Here is an 18,536-nt window from a genome sequence, read left to right as displayed (position 1 = left end):
AAATTATTGATTTTTTAAAAAATTAAAATTTAAAAACATCAAATGAGTTAGAGTTAATGTTTTCAAATATAAAAATATTAATTGATTATATAAAATATTCATTAATAAACTTCACAAATAAAACTTTATCATTTAACAAAATTAAAGTGAACAAACAAAAAAAACATCCATGCATTAAATAGCAAAATTATCCACAACATTATTTTTGAAATTTCTACAATAAGATCACCCATTATTAAATATATAAAATGAAAGTTTAATAAAAACATAAACATAAAGTCGTCTTCGTGAAACTTTTTAGGAATTTTGTATTTTTAAATTTAATTTGTTTATTATATAAATTTTTTACTTTTTTTTATTTATTAAATTTTTATTTTAAATTTTAAAGTTGCTCTTTTGTCTTAGTTAAAGTTTAGAATTTTAAATTTTAAATTTAGTTAATAAAAAAATTTTAAAGTTGATAAAAAATAATTTTACCTATTTTTAACATTACTTATGCACCGGCCGATGCATGAAGTTTGGATCGAAATTTACACGGGCACAGAAAAGTTGGCATTTCGTTCTATTAATAAAATGTTTTAGTATTGCCTTGAAAAAAGAAAATACATTTATAAAAATAAACCAAAGAATTATGGGTTCATTTGGTTTTTATTGGACAAATATTCTAATACGGTAAATTCTAAAGGGTATTAAGGTGAATTCGTCATTTATTATGAGCCAGGGCAAAGTTCTTAACAAGGTCCAAAGCATTGCTTGTCAAATGTGCAACCTTAACAATGCGTTTCCTAATTCCTTTTTTCACCCTACCTTTTACATTCATATTAGCCAATGCAATCATGCAAGTCTCCTCTTCTTCCAAAGCCATGTTAACCCACATCTGAATATCGTTTATTTGAACCCGAACAACATCATCCGAACCATCAACACGGACGACGTCATTGTTTTTGGTGCCCTCGTCCATCACCTTAGTAGACATTTGCAACTTCTGCACTGAATCACTTAAATCTGCAATACAATCTACCATGGCTGCCACTTCATTGGGTTTCAAGCTATGGATTCTCGATGTATCTTTTAGCAGCCTTGACGTAGTTTGGGCTGCAAAAAAGGTTGTACTAAGAGCTGCACTGGCTAATAGCTCAGGGTTGCCTTTGATTTTGCTTGCAGGGCGTGCTAGAGATTTAAGGCATAACTTGGGGTAGCTTGTTGCCCTGCAAGACTTTTTTATGAACTCTTTGCTTTTGCGGTGATTATAGCCATTAGAGGCTGAGCATGGGTTAAAATAGGAACACAATTGCAAAACAATAATCAGAAATATCAAAGCAAAAATCGAAACTTTCCTTGCCATTTGATCTCTTTTTGTGTGTATTAGTACTTTTAATAAATTTCAAGACGATTTAATGATTCAAGAATTGTAGTAATTTTTCTTTAATTACAAATTAAAATCTATTTTATATGATGTTGCATGTTCGACCAACAAAAAAACAATTTGCAAAATGTGTCGAATTGTCAAATATCATGATATCATCTCAAAATTGAAGTTGGCCTTTAAAGACATGAGACTATGTCACCACAAGTTCTGTCCATCTTTTTAATGTCCTGGAATGGGACTCGCAATATTACACATTAATGAGTGCCATCAAAATATCTTCTACCTTGTGTTCTATTTTGAATTAAAGGTTGTATAAAATAAAAATATATTATAAAAGTGCTACAGAAAATTTTTTATTATTAAAAGTCGCATAATATTTTATTTTTAATAAAATAAATTAGATAAATTAATCTTAAATCAAAGAACAATTTGATTTTTCTATTAAAAATTTCATCAATTTATAATAATCACGCAATCAAGATACATCATTCTTATATACGAAAATGTTGTTTAACAAAAGGATTATTTTACTCTTTGATATGAAAGAGACTAATTTATTTCCTTTTTAAATACAGAAAATAAAAAACTCTTACTTAAAAAAAAAATATATATATATATATATATATATATATATATATATATATATATATATATAAAAGAGTAAACATGGGTGTACGGTTGGAATGTGGCCTCGATAAGCTGCCATTTTTTTTTCTCTTTGGGGCAGAAAATGAAGGAAATAATGAAGGAGAAAGGAAGGAATGAAAAGAAAGAAAAAAAAAGAAGGAAAAGTTAAATTTTTGTATTTAAAATAGGATAAATTATACAAATGGCCCTTAACTATGCATATGTTTCTGTTTTAATCACACAACTTTGAAAATTTTCAATTTAAGTACTAATGTTTGAATCGGTCCCTATTTTGATTACCCGTCATTAAATTTATAGTAGAAAACTTTTTAAAATTAGTATAATAACACATTTAATCCTCAATAATTTAATATTTTATCAATTTGATTCTAATTCTAAATAATTTGTTGAAGTGGATAAATAATTAAAACAGAATTAGATAAGAAGCATTCCCAAATAATGTCGATGGAGATGGTGACGATATACATTCATAGACAAAGTTAGAAGTTAATGATTGGAGGAAAAGAAAAGCAAGAAGATTGTTCGTATTCTCACAAATAATTAATTTTATATAAATTTTATGGTTAATTTTATTAAATATTTCCTCTAAAAATTAGTTTTAATTTACCTTTATTATATCAATTAAGTTTTTTTATGACTTCTTAGATGTGATGGGTTGAAAAACAAACAATATTACCTTTTTCTTAAACGCATTATATCCATGTACTGGAGAAATACCATACATATGTTTGTACTTTGACACATGCTTGATCTTATATTTAGTATCCAAACTAATAACAAGACTAATGGCATGGCATGATTGATATGATATATTAATGCTTAAAACTTAATTAGAATCTGACGATTAATTTAAAATCCCGGTTATAATTTTGGATAAAAATTTGTGTCGGTGCAAAAATTATAAGAATCGGACCTTTGATTTACATTTTGATGGTATAGTACACCTTCAAAAAGAAGAAGAAGAAGAAGATGGTACAGTAAATTTCGACGGCAATCCCACACTGAAATTTCATTTTCAAATTGATACAATTACAAAAATCAAGAACCATAAACATAGAGTTGAGAACACAATATGCAGTATCTTAAAAACTCATGCCCTGTTCGAAAACCATACAAATCCCAGATTGATCCATGAAACACAGTGCTTTCGTTGCCATCAAAATTTTCTCCAGAAAATCAATCAAGGATCTGAGATGAAGCATAGTTATTGATGAGAGCCAAAGCATTGCTTGTCAAGTGTGCGATCTTAACGATTCGTTTCCTCACCATCATCTTCGCATACCCATTCATAGCCCTGCCTGAGAATCCATCCATGCAAGTATCTTCATCTGTCAGTGCAGCACTAACCCAGGTTTGAAGATCACTCATAATAAGCACAAAGTTGGAGCGTCTGATACGAACAATTTCACCTATAGATTTTTGTAGCTCGTCGATAGAGTCGTCGATCACTTCGATGCAATCCGCCATGGCGGCAGCGACCCGAGGTTTCAAACGATGGGTTCTGGCGATTTTTCGCATGAGCCTGGACGTAGATTTGCTGGCTCTGAAGGTGACGAGGAGGGCGGTGTGGGCAATCAGTCGGGGGCTGGTGTTGATTTTGGAGGCGTAGATGGAGAGGGAGCGGTAACATAATCTGGGGTAGGTAGTGGTGGTGCATGAAGATCTGATGTATTCGGTGTTTCTTTTGGTGTGGTATGGTTTGTGGGAGAAGGATTTGGCTATGGAGGACGTGATTTGAAGGATAATGAGAAGGATTGCCAGTACGTGGCGTGAAGATGAAGATGAACCTTGCATTTTCTGTGTGTGTTTTTCTTAAGATTGATAGTAAAGTTATAAAGAAGGGTTGATTTATAGACACCATTAAGCTTGTGGTTCCCACATATGGGGATGGAAAGTTACTAAAACAGCATTCGCAACTAAAACGATTTCATTTGCCACTTCTTCTTTTTTAATTAAAATGTTTATTTTTACCCTTTAACCTACATGTAATGTATTTTTAACACCCAACTCCAATTGTAATTTTTTTTATTTTAAAATTATCAAATAATCTAATTTAATAAAATTTTAAATATTAAATTATGTAATCTAAATCAATTTATTCAATTTTAGTCCCTGTAATTTTTAAATTGTTCAATTTTAATCATTATACTTTTGAACTTTTGAAAATCAATCTTGCCAAACAAGAAAGTTAAATCTATTTGGTTAAAATCCGTAACTGACTTCTTTTTTTATGTTAGTAATATATGAAAATAACAAACTCATATAAGATTATATATGTTTTAAAATTAGCAAAATTTAATGAATTTAACAAAACTAAAATTTTGAATTTCATACTAAAAATATCAAATCAAATTACAAAACTAAAATCACTACAATACGATTTCCTTTTCTCTTTTAAGAATCAAATCATAATATTCTGATCTAGATTTTCTATTTTAAAATGATTTTGTTGAAATTATCAAAACATTTAAACACTAATGTTGAAATTAAAAAGAAGAAGAAAAAAATATTTGTTGACGAAGGAAGAACAGAACATAAGAAATATTGAATGACCTTCTGTGTCACTTAGCAACCATCCTAGCAATGAAATCATCGTATTTGAGCTTTCCATCGGAGCCAACATCGACTCCCTTGATCCAATCATCAAACTCCGTCGACTCTAGCTTCTCCCCAACACTGGTCAATATGTGTTTAAGATCCGACACCAGGATGAAGCCGGTCGCCTCCTTATCCAGCACCTTGAACGCATCGCGCAACTGTTGTTCAAACGGCTCCGTTTTCAAGTGCTTCTCCATTAGCCCCAAAAAGCGTGAGAAATCGAAGGGTGCGGTTAACTTCTCTTGCGCCACGATTTCTTTAAGTTGAGCTTGGGTGGGGTTACCACCCAAGGACCTCATTAAGACCCCGAGCTCTGTCGGAGCTATCTTGCCATCGCTGTCGGTGTCAAAGAGAGTGAAAGCCTCTTTCATAGCATTTTTCTGATTTTCAGTGAGGCCCATTTAGTTCGGTAAGGAAGACAAAGAATTTTTATTTTGAAATTTTGGTTAGAGTGTTAGAGAATTGAATTGTTGGGCATAGCACATTAATTACCTTTTAACTCGTAAAACGGTAAAAATAATAGAGAGAATGAGGAAGAAAGAGGGCGAGGGAAACTATCTACATTTTGACCATTTCCTTCCTATTTTTCTAATTGCCATCACCCTCCTTCTCTCCATTTTACATTTTAACTACTCACCCTATTTTTCCTTTATATTTTTTTCGTATTTTGTATTGTATTTCCTATGAAAACTAAATATATGATATTATAATTTTAAAAATCAAAAAATATTTTTAATTCTTTATGATTATATTTTTTATAGAAAAACTACATAAAATTATTAAACATCAAATAAAAATAATTTATTTTTCACAGATATTTTATAGAAAATATATGAAGGGTTTGTGTTAATATAGTCAAATATTTGTATGTTTTAATATTTTGTTCCAGATTTATTAATATTGTTTTAAAAATATTCGCATATAAAATATTTATAAATATAAAAATAAGATTAAATTAATTTAAAATATAAAATACTTTTCAATAAAATTTTCAAATATTTTAATAAGAAAAGTAAATTTTACAAATACAATGCACTATTCAATAAATTTAAGATAAAAAAATTATCTCATACATTAAACAATAAAATCATCCCATAAATTATTTCGATAATTTGTTTTACAAATTAAAAGACAACAAGATATTATCAACAAATGTTGAGTACAGTAGTAAGACACATTATATTTGCTAAACTCAAGTTTGACCCTTAATAACAACATTGTTGGAAGGGACAACCACTAATCTCGAACATAGATCGTAAAACCGACATGAAAAATACTAACAAGAAAAAGACAATAAAACATTATTTCTTTTATATTAAAATTTATATATTTAAAAATTTAAAGAAAAAATCGTCAGAGTCTTTGCTCGAATAGCATTGATATTGTTGCCGATGTAAGAGAATGTGGGTTCCAACGTGCTAAAGCGTTTATCCTATTACTTAAGTATTGAAGAGAGATTAGAAATAGTTCTAAATATTGTATTATATATATATATATATATATATATATATATAACAACTAAAAATTAAATAAAAAGCAACATTTTTCCAAAAATATTTTTAAAAAATAAAAGATTGGAACCAGAAGCGAATCCAGGAGGACTGGCAAGAGCCCAACCCCCTAAAATGAAAATTTGTTGTTTTGGCCATTTAAAAAATTTTTAAATTTTAAATTAATAAAAATAAAATTGTACTTTAATCCCATAAAATTTAAAAAAATAACTTAATCCTTTAAAATTATAAAGATATAGACTATTAAAAATTAAAATTTCATTTCAGCCTCCCCTAAAAAAAATTTTTGGATTCGTCCCTGAAAATATGAATAAGTTTGAACAAAATTTGAGTTTCAAATCAAACCGAATTTAAATAAATGTAAATAATGCTATACATAAATCCAACCAATATCAACCACATGCCCAGCCAATGAACATGTCTCCGCACTCTTTTTTTTCGTTCTCTTTCACATTCATCGTATAAACACAAATTACAGGCAACTATCCAGGTTGTCTAATGTCTGGTACGGGAAAGAACTGTTTTCTGAAAGTTTCAATCATTGCAAATAAAGATTACAAAACTCAAAAGGAAAGATCACATATCGTGATTGGCAAGAAGGAAAATCAACGAAAATGTTGAGCTTTAATCGGTGACACCACTGACTAAAATAAAGAACTGATGAAATCACTTACAAATCACAAGGATAGAAAATGTTGAGCTTTAATCGGTGACACCACTGACTAAAATAAAGAACTGATGAAATCACTTACAAATCACAAGGATACAGATATATACATGAGCTGCAACCTAGTTTTTTTTTGAGTGATTGAAACTTGAAAGCTTGTTTTGTTCCTTTGTTAATGTTGCTGGAGTGGCTCCAAGTCAGGCCGTGTTGGGTATTCAAATCCGTGAAGGGCTGGCAATCGTCTTAAATCGTCTTCAGAATAGGCTGGGATGAACCAGTACTTCTTATCTAGTCCAAACACCTGAATTCGGAAAAGAGTATTTTTTTGTCTATCATGATTATAAGTTTCAGAATTCGTTCTGTAATCCTCAACTTAAGGACAACTAAAGATGAATTTATTGTAAAACTATTTATACTTTCCAAGACAGCAATGGTAAGATATGCATTTATGCAGCTTGGAAGTGTGTCATTTTCGGACTGATGTTGTCTGGTGGATTGATGAAAGCTATCGAGTGAAGGGAAGTCTATCTACATAAGCAAACACAATATGGTCGAGCGAAGCATAGAAGGCCCGAAGATGAAGGATCAACTATATTTCCGATCTTTGATAAGTTCAATTGTCAAACAGGTAACAGAGCAACTTGAGAAATAATTTCCGAAACACAAATGCTGAATATCCAATCTTTTCGTGCTCTCCTTTACCATTTTCTTTCTGATATTTATTCAATGCTTAAAATCTTATGTAATAGACGTCCAGAGATTGGATGAAACATACAAAAATAGGAAAAAGTATAAAAGTCGAAAGCAAGTGGTTCGGTAAGGAAGAAAAGGGAATTAACCTGTTCAAAATTCTTCTTCCAACCAAGGTCATAACGCCATTTTGGAGAGGTTTTCTTCTCATATGCCTGAAAAATAAAACATGTGAAAACGAGACCTTGACTGATTACTTTGGCAACAAAGGGAAACATAGATTATTACCTCAATAGTGGAGGTATTGGCTCCAACCAGTGTTATGTGCATAATCAGAAAGCCAAGAATACTCAGCGTAAATGCTATGTTCAAAACTGAAAATTTTTTTACAATCGGTTAAAATATATTGACAACCAATGAGATGGAAGATACTTAAACCCTTTAGAAACTTACCAAATGTGATAAAAGTAGCAGCAAGTGATCCTGGTGTTTCATCTATCTCGCCTTCGTTAAAAAACTCCATAAAAACTCGCAACAACAATAAACTGACAAGTGTGGTTTCAAGAAATGTGTAAAACTGCATCAAATTTAAGAAAAAAACAGTGATGTCTGGTTGGCATAAGAATCTATTCAATACGTGTAAGACTTGATATACCGACTGCCAGCAGAAAATATGTTGTGGCAAGAGAACAATGCCAAAAGAAACGAATCAGCCTAACAAAGTACCTCATCAATGATAATGTGCAGTTACAAGACTTGTAATAGGTGCATTAAAATAACATACCAAAAATAGAAGGAAATACTTGTAGTTCAATGCCCCGACGCAGTTGACAACCCAAACACAGTGATGGTCCATTTTTAGTATACACCTCCTACCTGAAATCAATTAATAAACCAAGGAATCTTTCACTAAAAGATGGCATAATAACAAAAGCTACAACCTGAAGAATTCATGTAGCTAGACGACTCACAAACAGAGCAGTGGTGGGCGCGAGGAGGTTTAAATTGTTTGCACTTGTGACAGAAACGTATCTCCTGGCTCACGGCTACCGTAGCTGACTGCTTGGGATCTAATTGTGCACTTCCATAACCAGAACCTACCAAAGGATCGGCATCACCTTTCTCCTCATCCGTGAGGGGCCTCCAATTCGGTGGGACACCCCCGGGGTCAGTTACAACAACAGAAGAATAGCACCACATTACCATTACCAGCTGAAAAAACAAGGTAAGCTTACTTCAAAATGCAGCAGTGCCATCTAACAAAACCAATCACAACACATACAAGGAAATCAAACCATAAATATTGTCACAACTAATTTAAGGTTTCATATCATTTATTCACTCTGTTATTTTCATTGCAAAACCCCCACTAAGCTAAACCTCCGAAGTCATAAAGTCACTCAATAAAAATTCACAATAATTAAGTTCTCATATCATCTATTATCACCAAATAATGAAAACTTGAGCTAAAAATGAATTCTCTTCACAATAAAGTCACTTGTGTATATATACTCACCAATTAAAATCACTTAAATTCACTCTCCTCCTTGAAAAAACAATCCTATATTCCATCACAAATCAAATCAAATCAACAGCTAAAGCTAAAATCTTTGTTGTTCATAGGACAATTACAGACATAAACAAATCATGAAACAAGAGAAGAAATGAAGAAAAAGGGTATACCAGAGAATGAAACACGATGAGAACTACGATGGCAAAAAAGGTTTCAAAGCTTCCAAGAAAGAGACTTGGACCATAATGAGCAATGACCACAGCATAGTAAGTGAGGCCGATAACCGCAAGAACGAAAACGATCATAATCGAACCCAAAGCACGTAGTGCCGTACAGAATTTGAACACGTTCCATGCCATAAAATTAAAATTTTATTTATTCTGTATAGAACAAAGAGGAGATTTTGAGGGTAGGGGAAAAAAGAGAATTCAGGAGGGGGGAATATGGAACTCCGATGGAGAAAAGGAATTCCGTTCCCCGGAATTTGGGTCAAATAATGAATTTGATGATGCAATTGGTATTTTCGATGCTTAGGTTTGGATTAGAACTTTGAAAAATTCCTTATATAGTAACATGAAATTAAAATATATATAATCAAATTTTATGTCCTGGAAGTAATGATTTCATTCAACACGGTTTTCTCGGGAAGCCCAGAAAGAAATTTCTGAGAAAATTGATGGGTCTTGGTTTCAGTTTCTTACTGGGCCTTAAGCCTAAGCGACCCTTCTGCTAGTTTCTTAAAATGTCTCGCTTCATTTTCAGTAATCGATTATTATTCTACGGGCGAAGTCAATAATTTGGTGCTACAGAGTTAGAAATAAAATAATTTTTTAGAGATGAAATGCATAAATTTTGTATTTGGTGACGAAATACTCACCCACTTATTTCAGTCGCCAACTAATTAACGTAACACCAAAAAGATCAAATCTTGATAATAATAGGCATGTTTATGTTCAAATATGTTGATATGAAATTCGAATACAAATACTTCAAGAAAAATAAAAAGTGTGAACAAAACCGAGATCAACACATCCTATACTTCACTAGAAACTAATTCTGAGACAACTGAAAATACACACCATGTCTGATTTATAGTTTCTTAGTTTAAACAAAAAGATTTAAACAGGGAAAAGACATGAAAACCAAAATAATGAGAGCTGATATATCTTTCAAGCTACCAACAAAATCACATTTAGAAAAAGACCCAAGTTAATCTTCATCTGAATTCACTTAAGAAATCTACTTCATCATACTAACAATGATTGTCAACTCAAAATCAGATTCCCATAAGTTATCACATGCGATCCGAGAGGAAGACCGAAGAGGCTGCTTGAGAGAATTGCTCCATTGACAAGTTGGCTATTCGGATTTAAGATCTTGAGTAGGATAATAGTATGAGCCTCCGTTTTGAGCACCATCAACTTTAGACCCCTCTTTCAACTAAATTACACCAGCAATGAATAAATTAGTGGAATGGAAGAAATGAAACTATCAAGCCGGAAGACTTGATATGTGAGGCCATGCATGTAAACCCATCAACTTAAGACTCATGAAGCATATTATAAGCAAGAAAAAATATTTGGAAACAACGGTTTTAAGCATATTTATATAAGTGTAAAAGATGCCAATGCAAGTAATAAGGGATACGCAACAACGGAAATGAGCAACTTACCTTCCTTAAGACCTTCTTATGATATCGATAGCCCTAATCACACAAGAAAGAAATTTATCACACAAGAAAAATTATCATCTGATTACATGAGAAATCATGCACTGGCTCATTACCTTGTCAGTGCCATAGATATAATCACAATAAGTAAAAACTGAAGCAAAGTTGCTTTGGCTTTGTCCTCCAACATAGTGATGATAATCATGGTAATCTGCACCGCCGTAAAATGGGATAAATCTTGTGGGAGTCCAAGGGAAGTCATACCTGCATAAAGCAACTTACACTGTGAACTGCCTACTTTAGCATCAGAAAGCACTTACTAGGTTCATAAACTGAACATTGTTATACAAATTGCATTAAACCTTAATAACAAGCTACCACTTTTACGCAGGAAAGGTAAAAGTTTATTTTCATCTCCATGGTTGTTCATAGGTCAATTTTACACATGATAACCATAAACCGCATGCAGATAAATATACTAGCTGTTTCAACATGCTACTCCTTTAAACCTGGCCTTTATGATGCCAACAGTCAGACATGTTTATGGCTTATGGCTAACCTAGTATCCCAATCACTCTAGATCTTAATCCCAATCACTCTAATAGCAAGTTCCCGACTTGATAGTCATTATCTATCAAGTACTCTGTATTGGACACAGGTGTATGACACATGGGTTTAGGGGCATAAGCTCCAGGGATCCTCCAAATACATGGAAAAACTTGGAAAATGTTGGTCACATACTAGCATCCAACAGTCACACTCAAGTCCAAGTAACATAGTTCGTTACTTCTAATTAACTCACAGCAATCAGTTAATAAATTTTCAAATGATGAAAACAGAACAAAGTATTAGAAATGGATGTAACTATTGACAGAATGCAATAAATAGCAGGCAAAAGAAAACCATTGAACAAGATATAATATAGATTATTGCATTCCACCACATTTTAAGGGGTAATTAGTAGTAATTCCCTGCGAAATAAAGTTCAACTTATGAAAAAGAACATATCAAGAAAAAGTTGGCAACTGTTGAAAGATCCATCAAAACACAAGCACTTTGTTATAGAAAGGAGGCTCTGAAAAGTAATGAAAATTATTCTAAAGTTGGCATCATTCAGTCACAAGTTTAAAGAAACAAAGGCTATTGAGCAAAATGGAAAAGTAAAAACAATATACAAAAAGGTTAAGCTCTAGTATGCATACCCACTGTGTGTCTCTATTGCTTCGATTTGCCGTAAAGCTATCCATAACCAAAACGTAATCATATGCCCCGGAACAATTGCTGGACCAAGAAAAGAAGGAATCCCGAGGATCAAAACTTCCAACCAATGTGCATATGGTGCGGCAAAGCCGATTGGAGCAGTATATTCGTGGTGAACCCGATGAATTTTCTCGTAGCCCCATTTACCATGGAGGAACCTGTGAATCCAGTAATTGGTATAATCTTCTATCATGAAATATACGGTCAACTGTGCCACAATCTCCCACAACGATGGTAATGGCAGCCCTGTTCGAATCCCGATAATCTGTCAAGGAAACATCCTCATTCTTAGATAAACATAAACCAATACTATGCCTCAGAAACTTGCACAGTTTAGTACAAAATCAAAATATTAAAAAAGGAATTTGAAAACTCTATCATTTAAGCTAATTTATGGAGGTTGCAACAATAAGATTACAGATTCAAAATTATTAGAAAGTGTCATATTAAATGTCTAAATGAACATAGGCATCTATATTCAAATCTCCAAGAATCTCAGTGATGAGACTGAAGAATCAACTCCCTTCAACAGAGGGGGGAAATGACATGAACTGATCTGTCACTGAAACTTGGGGGAGAATATTAAACAAAATTCCCATGATGAAAATGAAAATCTCATTAAGTCCAACATAAAATTTAAGTCAGGAAATTGAAGAAATCCTCATGTTTACACAAGCATATCCCATGAATAAACAAATTTCCTACTACGACCAATCACATTCTCCCAAAACTCAAGCTTTCACCAAAAAAAAAAGGTCAACCAAAAGGTCCCAACTTTGTAATCAAACATAAAAGTTTAAAACCAACCCAACCCACAAAAATCCTGAAAAATCGAATGAGTTTTTACCTTAATTGAAGGATAAGAGACTAACTGCAAAGGACCCACAACAAGAACAAACATCCGCATAACATCCTTGTAACATTTGAACATCTCAGGCAACGACAGGCTAACTTTGGGTTGAATCTTGTATTTATCGAAACCCAAAGATCTCATCATCTCAACAAAAACGAGCGGCAAAGGAACCACAGAAAATATGAGGAACAAAAACAAGATGTTGTGGCAGTAAAGATAGTAATCCGATTTTTTAGCCGAGTACTTGAACCACATCGTCTCGGCCACCGTTAGGTTCCGTCCCAATAATGTAGCAGCCTCCTCGATTGTGTCGAACGGCAACATTTTCAGTGTTGTGGACAGCGCCGGCGATTGGTGGTGGCGGATTTATTGCTTAGTCAAAAGATGCGGCAATTTAAGGGGAATCGTCCGTAGCTTGCATGAATTAGTGAAACACTTTTGAAGACTAATTTTACTTGTTTCTTTCTTTGCATGCAGATTTGGAAATTGGAGGGGAATATATATATACGAGGATTTATTTAATAATCATATTAAATTATATAAAATTAATATAATAATGTATATTTAAAATATAAACAACAATTATCTGATATAAATAAAAATAAATATTTTTAATATATTTTGAGGAAATACTGGAAAATATATTATATATCAACACCTTATATTTATATAATATTATTATATTATTTTCAATTCAACTATTAGCTTTATTTCGACAAAAAGAATATGCATTTGAGGAGCTGAAAACGTAATACTACTCATACCATATGTAAGGTAAGAAACCAGGATCCGATGCCATTCTGCCTCTACATTAGCACGTGATCTGTCTGTTTTTAAAAGGAAATAATTCCCTACACTACATAATTTCGGCTTCCACCTGATTTGAAGCTGAACAATAATATAAATTTGAAAATTGGGTTTAAATTCCTTTTTTTGGGCCTTGAGTTCAGTCCGACTCGAACCAATTGTTTTGTTGTTGTTTCGTTAATATTTTGTTACCTTTTGTTACTATGTTATTTATATTTTGTTGTTATTGTTTGGATTTTTTTATTAATTTTGTTACTATTCTAGAGGCATTTGCTTATTAAGTTGCAATTATCTTAGTGTTATTTAAGTATAAATATTTTTTTAAGACATTTTTAATTTGTTGAAAAATATTTATTTTAATATGGGTTGGTCGAGTCGAGTTCGAGTTTAGCATTTTTAATCTTAGTCAAGTTTGGGCAAAATATTAATCCTATTTTTCAGATCAAACTGGGTCCAAACCTAGAAAAATGAAAGTAAAATTTGGTATCAATCGAACTTGAACCCGACCCATGATTAGGTCTAATTCCACGATAATTCTGGGTAAATTTATCTTAAATGAGTTTTATTTATTATGTTGATTTATTCTATGTTGTGATTGTTTAATATCTATTTTTTTCTTTATGTACAAAAGCAATACTTTTTATTTGGGAACTTGAATTTTCATTTAAGTTTTAAAAAATTTAACCACATAAATAATCAGATGAAAAAACTATTAATTTCGATTTAGTGACAACAATAAAAATATTTCAAACAAAAATTATCGGAAATCAAGTTAAAATGGATTATTGACGGTGAAGATCGGAGTTATTCAAACCTATAGATTATAACAACACTATACATCAGGGGCAGATTATGAGCTAAAATAGATTTTTTTATTTAAGTCCTTTATAATTTATAAAACTATAAATACACATACTATTACCTTTTTATTATCGTAAAATATATAATTTAATTTCGAGTCGAAAAAATTCATAATTTCACCCATACTACACCTACGTTATAGTTAAATCGGATTTAAACTTGGAGACCTAAAAATAGATTTAACTAGAAATCTGATGGAAAACGATGTGAAGTATTTATGATTATGCAAAAGTAGAAATTATTTACAAAGCATTAAAACAAATGAAGTAATTATAAATGATGAGTAGGGTAGGGTTTAATATTTATTTCAGCTTTCACTATGCCAGGCTATGATAAGTCGTATAGGAATAGGAAGGCTCTAATTATTACAACTTGTGCAAAGGAAAAAAATCAAAGCAGATATATATATATATATATAAATTTTAATTTTGTTTATTTTTTACAAATTATAGATGTAAAATTATTTTACACTTATAATTATACTTTTAAGAAAGTAAAATATTTAAATAAAATAACTAGAAATATTATTTAAAACGTAAATATGTAAAGATAAAATTTGATGGATATATTAAGTGTCTATTTTTGTCTCATCATTAGTCCTTTCACGCTACTCCTTTTTTTTTTACCTTGAGTCACTAACCCTAACAACCCAATCATTATTTGATTTTGGTCTTTGTTTGACCCCTCAAAGATTTCATTTTCTTATAAATGGAGTGTGTTAAATTAGGAAGAAAATAAAAAGAAAGGAAATGTTTGAAAGATGGAAAAATAAATGATATGCATATGCATATTTTTGCTTGATTACTGAAAAAATAAATCTGTAGATGATAGAATTGGATACAAATCTCCAGAAACAAAGCAAGAAATGTGAGTTGAGAAAGAAGGAAATAAGCAAAGGACTGTGGGCACTAGTGAGAGTGCAATGTATGCATGATAATTTCAGTGATATCATGCCAGTGGCAGTCATCAAATGATAAAAAGCTGGGCAACAATAAAGTGATAAGATAAGAGTTACTTTTTTATTGTTACTTTTTTTGAAGTGAGAATTAAAAGTCAAAACAGTGTTGGATTTTAACTTTTAAGCCGGAAAAGAAGGGGTAAAATGCGTATCGAAATCCAATCATACAGAGTGGACCAAAGCAAAAGCTCCTGTGATGGGTGACTGATGATTAGCGCCCCAAAATATCGGTGGCGAATGCCGATATGATCGATGGTGATGTGATGTGTGGTAATCATTTGGTGCTTGGACTCTCTTTCTTGTTTTCCATCAGCATGCGATATCAATCCCCATTACTGCTACTGTTCTTCTGTACGTTTTTTCCGACCCACCTCACCATTACACGCCTAACAAGGAAATTGGTTAAGAAGCCCAATCTGTAATGTACTTAAAACTGCCGAACAAGCCCGCAATTATCAAACAACTTCTTAAAGGGTTCCACTTTGGGCTTTGGCCTCCACCAACTGTTAAAAAAATCCGATGCTCTGACGCCACCATGCATTTGTCCGATTTGATTTCTGCAGGCTGATTTGCATGAATTTCAATTCCTGTTCCATATAATAATTTCGATTTAAAGTCCCGAAAGGGTTAAAACAACAAGAAGTCTTCCAAGTCTTTACTTTTGGTCGGATCTTTCAACGGTTTCCGAGTTGGGACCCAACACCAACCTCCGGCGTAGCCAAAACTGTGTCTTCTTGTTCCGTTCTCTTATCAACGAAGCCAAAAAAAAAAAAAAAATCAAAAGGGAAATCAAATAAATAGAGAAAAAAGAAGGAATGGGAGATCTCTTTATATGGATTCTTTCTTTCTTCATCCTCATTGCCCTTATTGTTCTCCTTGTTTATCAGGTCAATTCCTTGCTAAACCTACAATCTTTGTTTTTCTTTCATTTTTCCTTTTTCTGGGTTTGTTGCAATGGCATGGTGGGTAATGATTATTTAGTTGATTCTTCATTTTATTTGCAACTAAATTACCTAATAATGCTAAAAGAATGAGAACAACTATTATTTTTGCATTGCATTTATGTGTTGAACATTGTTGTAGGATCCAAATTCCAGTAACATGGTTACATTGTGCATAGCTCATTAGTGATATTATGAGAATGGGAGGGAATGTATTATGACAGCTTGATGATTTTACTGATGTTATTGTTTTTGTTTGTTTTGCTCATCTGAGAATGGGAATGGATTGTAACAGCTTCATAATTTTGCTTCAGCTTATGTGCTTGGCTGATTTAGAATTCGATTACATCAATCCCTACGATTCTTCATCGCGGATAAACAGCGTGGTCTTACCGGAATTTGTAGTACAAGGAATTTTATGTTTATTCTATCTGTTAACGGGGCATTGGATCATGGCGCTGATATCTGCTCCGTATTTATACTACAATGTTAGACTGTAAGTTTTTCTCTCATCTTCTTAGACTTCTTATCAGTAGTGTAGTCGGTTTTGAGGATAGTTTTCTCTACCTTCGGTTCATGGTCGGATTTAAGCCCTGTCTCGTTGATCTGTTCTGTTTTAGTCCGACGAGCTTATGGATAATGTGCATGTTAGTTAAGGTAGCATTCAAACTTCGGAAAAATCTTAATTCGTGTGTTTGATAGATAGCTTATTTTTTACTTTGGCATTGATTTGCTGCCCTCTCTTAGGTTAGAGACTGATGCTATGAAGCATCAAGCGTAAAAACAAATTTTCATTTAGCTTGTGAGTGTAATATGCGCCGGGTTATGTTTTATCCTTAGATGGACTCAATGAAATGCTTTATCGATCTTCATTAGATTGAAAACAATAGACGTGAGGGGAGGTGCAATATCTGGAGAGGATTGATTGGAGCATTGCAATATCTGCATGAACAGCCTTGGCCTCCTTGTATAATTTTAGTTATTTGTAGATCAATGCATATGATACTTAGAAGGTGTTTAGATTTCAATATTCCAATCATCCGAATGTAACATTATGGCCCGTAATGTTATATTCCGGAATGAGACTACAATGTTTAGATTTTAATATTCCAATCATCCCGTAATATAAGTGTAATCTCGTTACAAAAATTACGGGCTTAGTTTTAAATTTTGGACTAATTTGTCATTTGTTTTATTATTGTAATGAATTTAGACTTTTTCTTAATAGTGAACCAATAGATATCATACATTGCAATTATAATCATTATATTTTATTTAATATTTTTATTTATATATTACTTCGATTATAATTATAGTTGATGTTGCAATCACTTTTTCATGCATTATTATAATTATGATTTATAAATTTATTTCAACCCAATATATTTACTTATTAATAAATAAATTATAATAAAAAGTAAGAATTGTAAGAATTTATCTTAATTTTATTAAAATTTAGATTAAAAAATATTAAACGAATTAAAATTTGTTAAAAATAACAAATTCCATAACAAGGAAAATTAGATAAAATGTTACATTCCGTCAATCAAACACCTGAATCAGCCAAATTAATTGATAATCTCACATTCCATCCATAATATTATATTTTCCTGGAACATAAGTTTTTGTTTAGCACCCTGGGAGTTTTATATGCTTCGGGCCAATGCGCTAATTTTTTCTGTTCTTATCAGTTACGCACAGAGACAGCACCTGGTAGATGTCACCGAGATATTTAATTTGCTTCATAGGGAGAAGAAGCGACGCCTTTTTAAACTCGCCTACCTCGTCGTTCTCCTCTTTTTCGATATATTCTGGTACCTTTTGTTATCCAAAAAGTGCAAAGATTGCTGTCTCCAAATATGTTTCTTTTAATTTTAGTAGCTGCTGACATGAGAAGTCTTGTATGTATTGTCAGGATGATCTGGTCCGCGATTGAAGACGATGATGATTAACCGGAGCCGTCACCTATCTCAACTACTGCCATTAATCGTCCATTAACATCATTATTTTTTCCTGCCTTGTTTCAGCTCGGATCTGTTGTAACTGATTTAGCATAAATGGAAGGTTGTATTGAGGAAATATCAGTTGGTTTTAGTTCAATATATTTTTTTCAAGCATCTGGTATTTGTTGTTTTTTAGGCCTTAAGCTAGCCTCGTTCTTGTGTCATGTCCGAAATTGGTGACATAAACA

At 32.1% G+C, this 18,536-nt stretch overlaps 6 protein-coding genes across 6 annotated transcripts; 1 reads left to right on the top strand and 5 right to left on the bottom strand.

Moving 5' to 3' along the window:
- Window positions 1–611: 611 nt before the first annotated feature.
- LOC105797973 (21 kDa protein) lies at window positions 612–1,345 on the bottom strand. Its single transcript, XM_012627836.2, has one exon. It carries the CDS (start codon window positions 1,343–1,345, stop codon window positions 704–706), a length of 642 nt encoding a protein of 213 aa, XP_012483290.1. The 3' UTR covers window positions 612–703.
- Window positions 1,346–2,999: 1,654 nt separating this feature from the next.
- Window positions 3,000–3,860, bottom strand: LOC105800262 (21 kDa protein). Its single transcript, XM_012631271.2, has one exon. The coding sequence runs from the start codon at window positions 3,809–3,811 to the stop codon at window positions 3,194–3,196; it is 618 nt and encodes a 205-aa protein (XP_012486725.1). The 5' UTR covers window positions 3,812–3,860; the 3' UTR covers window positions 3,000–3,193.
- Window positions 3,861–4,320: 460 nt separating this feature from the next.
- Window positions 4,321–5,174, bottom strand: LOC105797972 (probable calcium-binding protein CML13). Its single transcript, XM_012627835.2, has one exon. The coding sequence runs from the start codon at window positions 5,014–5,016 to the stop codon at window positions 4,579–4,581; it is 438 nt and encodes a 145-aa protein (XP_012483289.1). The 5' UTR covers window positions 5,017–5,174; the 3' UTR covers window positions 4,321–4,578.
- Window positions 5,175–6,647: 1,473 nt separating this feature from the next.
- Window positions 6,648–9,552, bottom strand: LOC105800260 (probable protein S-acyltransferase 14). The gene is made up of 7 exons (XM_012631269.2): window positions 9,167–9,552; window positions 8,455–8,695; window positions 8,268–8,359; window positions 7,937–8,060; window positions 7,772–7,857; window positions 7,633–7,698; window positions 6,648–7,094 (listed from the first exon to the last, which is right to left on the bottom strand). Exons 1-7 carry the CDS (start codon window positions 9,353–9,355, stop codon window positions 6,966–6,968), a joined length of 927 nt encoding a protein of 308 aa, XP_012486723.1. The 5' UTR covers window positions 9,356–9,552; the 3' UTR covers window positions 6,648–6,965.
- A 372-nt stretch (window positions 9,553–9,924) lies between these two features.
- Window positions 9,925–13,265, bottom strand: LOC105800261 (methylsterol monooxygenase 1-1-like). The gene is made up of 5 exons (XM_012631270.2): window positions 12,773–13,265; window positions 11,868–12,190; window positions 10,782–10,929; window positions 10,669–10,701; window positions 9,925–10,436 (listed from the first exon to the last, which is right to left on the bottom strand). Exons 1-5 carry the CDS (start codon window positions 13,100–13,102, stop codon window positions 10,356–10,358), a joined length of 915 nt encoding a protein of 304 aa, XP_012486724.1. The 5' UTR covers window positions 13,103–13,265; the 3' UTR covers window positions 9,925–10,355.
- Window positions 13,266–15,847: 2,582 nt separating this feature from the next.
- LOC105800259 (protein cornichon homolog 4) lies at window positions 15,848–18,498 on the top strand. Its single transcript, XM_012631268.2, has 4 exons — window positions 15,848–16,291; window positions 16,660–16,841; window positions 18,037–18,159; window positions 18,261–18,498. The coding sequence occupies exons 1-4, from the start codon at window positions 16,220–16,222 to the stop codon at window positions 18,295–18,297; spliced, it is 414 nt and encodes a 137-aa protein (XP_012486722.1). The 5' UTR covers window positions 15,848–16,219; the 3' UTR covers window positions 18,298–18,498.
- Window positions 18,499–18,536: the final 38 nt, after the last annotated feature.

The sequence above is a fragment of the Gossypium raimondii genome, chromosome 9 (assembly GCF_025698545.1).
Source record: "Gossypium raimondii isolate GPD5lz chromosome 9, ASM2569854v1, whole genome shotgun sequence".
NCBI lineage: Eukaryota > Viridiplantae > Streptophyta > Magnoliopsida > Malvales > Malvaceae > Gossypium > Gossypium raimondii.
This window is presented reverse-complemented; position numbering and strand designations above follow the sequence as displayed.

What these genes read in the sequence shown, in the direction of transcription:
- LOC105797972 (XM_012627835.2), bottom strand. Translation starts at nt 5,016, where the DNA reads ATGGGCCTCACTGAAAATCAGAAAAATGCTATGAAAGAGGCTTTCACT.
- LOC105797973 (XM_012627836.2), bottom strand. Translation starts at nt 1,345, where the DNA reads ATGGCAAGGAAAGTTTCGATTTTTGCTTTGATATTTCTGATTATTGTT.
- LOC105800262 (XM_012631271.2), bottom strand. Translation starts at nt 3,811, where the DNA reads ATGCAAGGTTCATCTTCATCTTCACGCCACGTACTGGCAATCCTTCTC.
- LOC105800260 (XM_012631269.2), bottom strand. Translation starts at nt 9,355, where the DNA reads ATGGCATGGAACGTGTTCAAATTCTGTACGGCACTACGTGCTTTGGGT. An exon ending in CGCCCACCACTGCTCTGTTT is followed by an intron (nt 8,360 to 8,454) that starts GTGAGTCGTCTA and finishes AATTGATTTCAG; the next exon opens with GTAGGAGGTGTATACTAAAA. An exon ending in AGTATTTCCTTCTATTTTTG is followed by an intron (nt 8,061 to 8,267) that starts GTATGTTATTTT and finishes AATTTGATGCAG; the next exon opens with TTTTACACATTTCTTGAAAC.
- LOC105800259 (XM_012631268.2), top strand. Translation starts at nt 16,220, where the DNA reads ATGGGAGATCTCTTTATATGGATTCTTTCTTTCTTCATCCTCATTGCC. An exon ending in TTATACTACAATGTTAGACT is followed by an intron (nt 16,842 to 18,036) that starts GTAAGTTTTTCT and finishes TGTTCTTATCAG; the next exon opens with TTACGCACAGAGACAGCACC. An exon ending in CTCTTTTTCGATATATTCTG is followed by an intron (nt 18,160 to 18,260) that starts GTACCTTTTGTT and finishes ATGTATTGTCAG; the next exon opens with GATGATCTGGTCCGCGATTG.
- LOC105800261 (XM_012631270.2), bottom strand. Translation starts at nt 13,102, where the DNA reads ATGTTGCCGTTCGACACAATCGAGGAGGCTGCTACATTATTGGGACGG. An exon ending in TCTCTTATCCTTCAATTAAG is followed by an intron (nt 12,191 to 12,772) that starts GTAAAAACTCAT and finishes TTTCCTTGACAG; the next exon opens with ATTATCGGGATTCGAACAGG. An exon ending in GCAATAGAGACACACAGTGG is followed by an intron (nt 10,930 to 11,867) that starts GTATGCATACTA and finishes TGCTTTATGCAG; the next exon opens with GTATGACTTCCCTTGGACTC.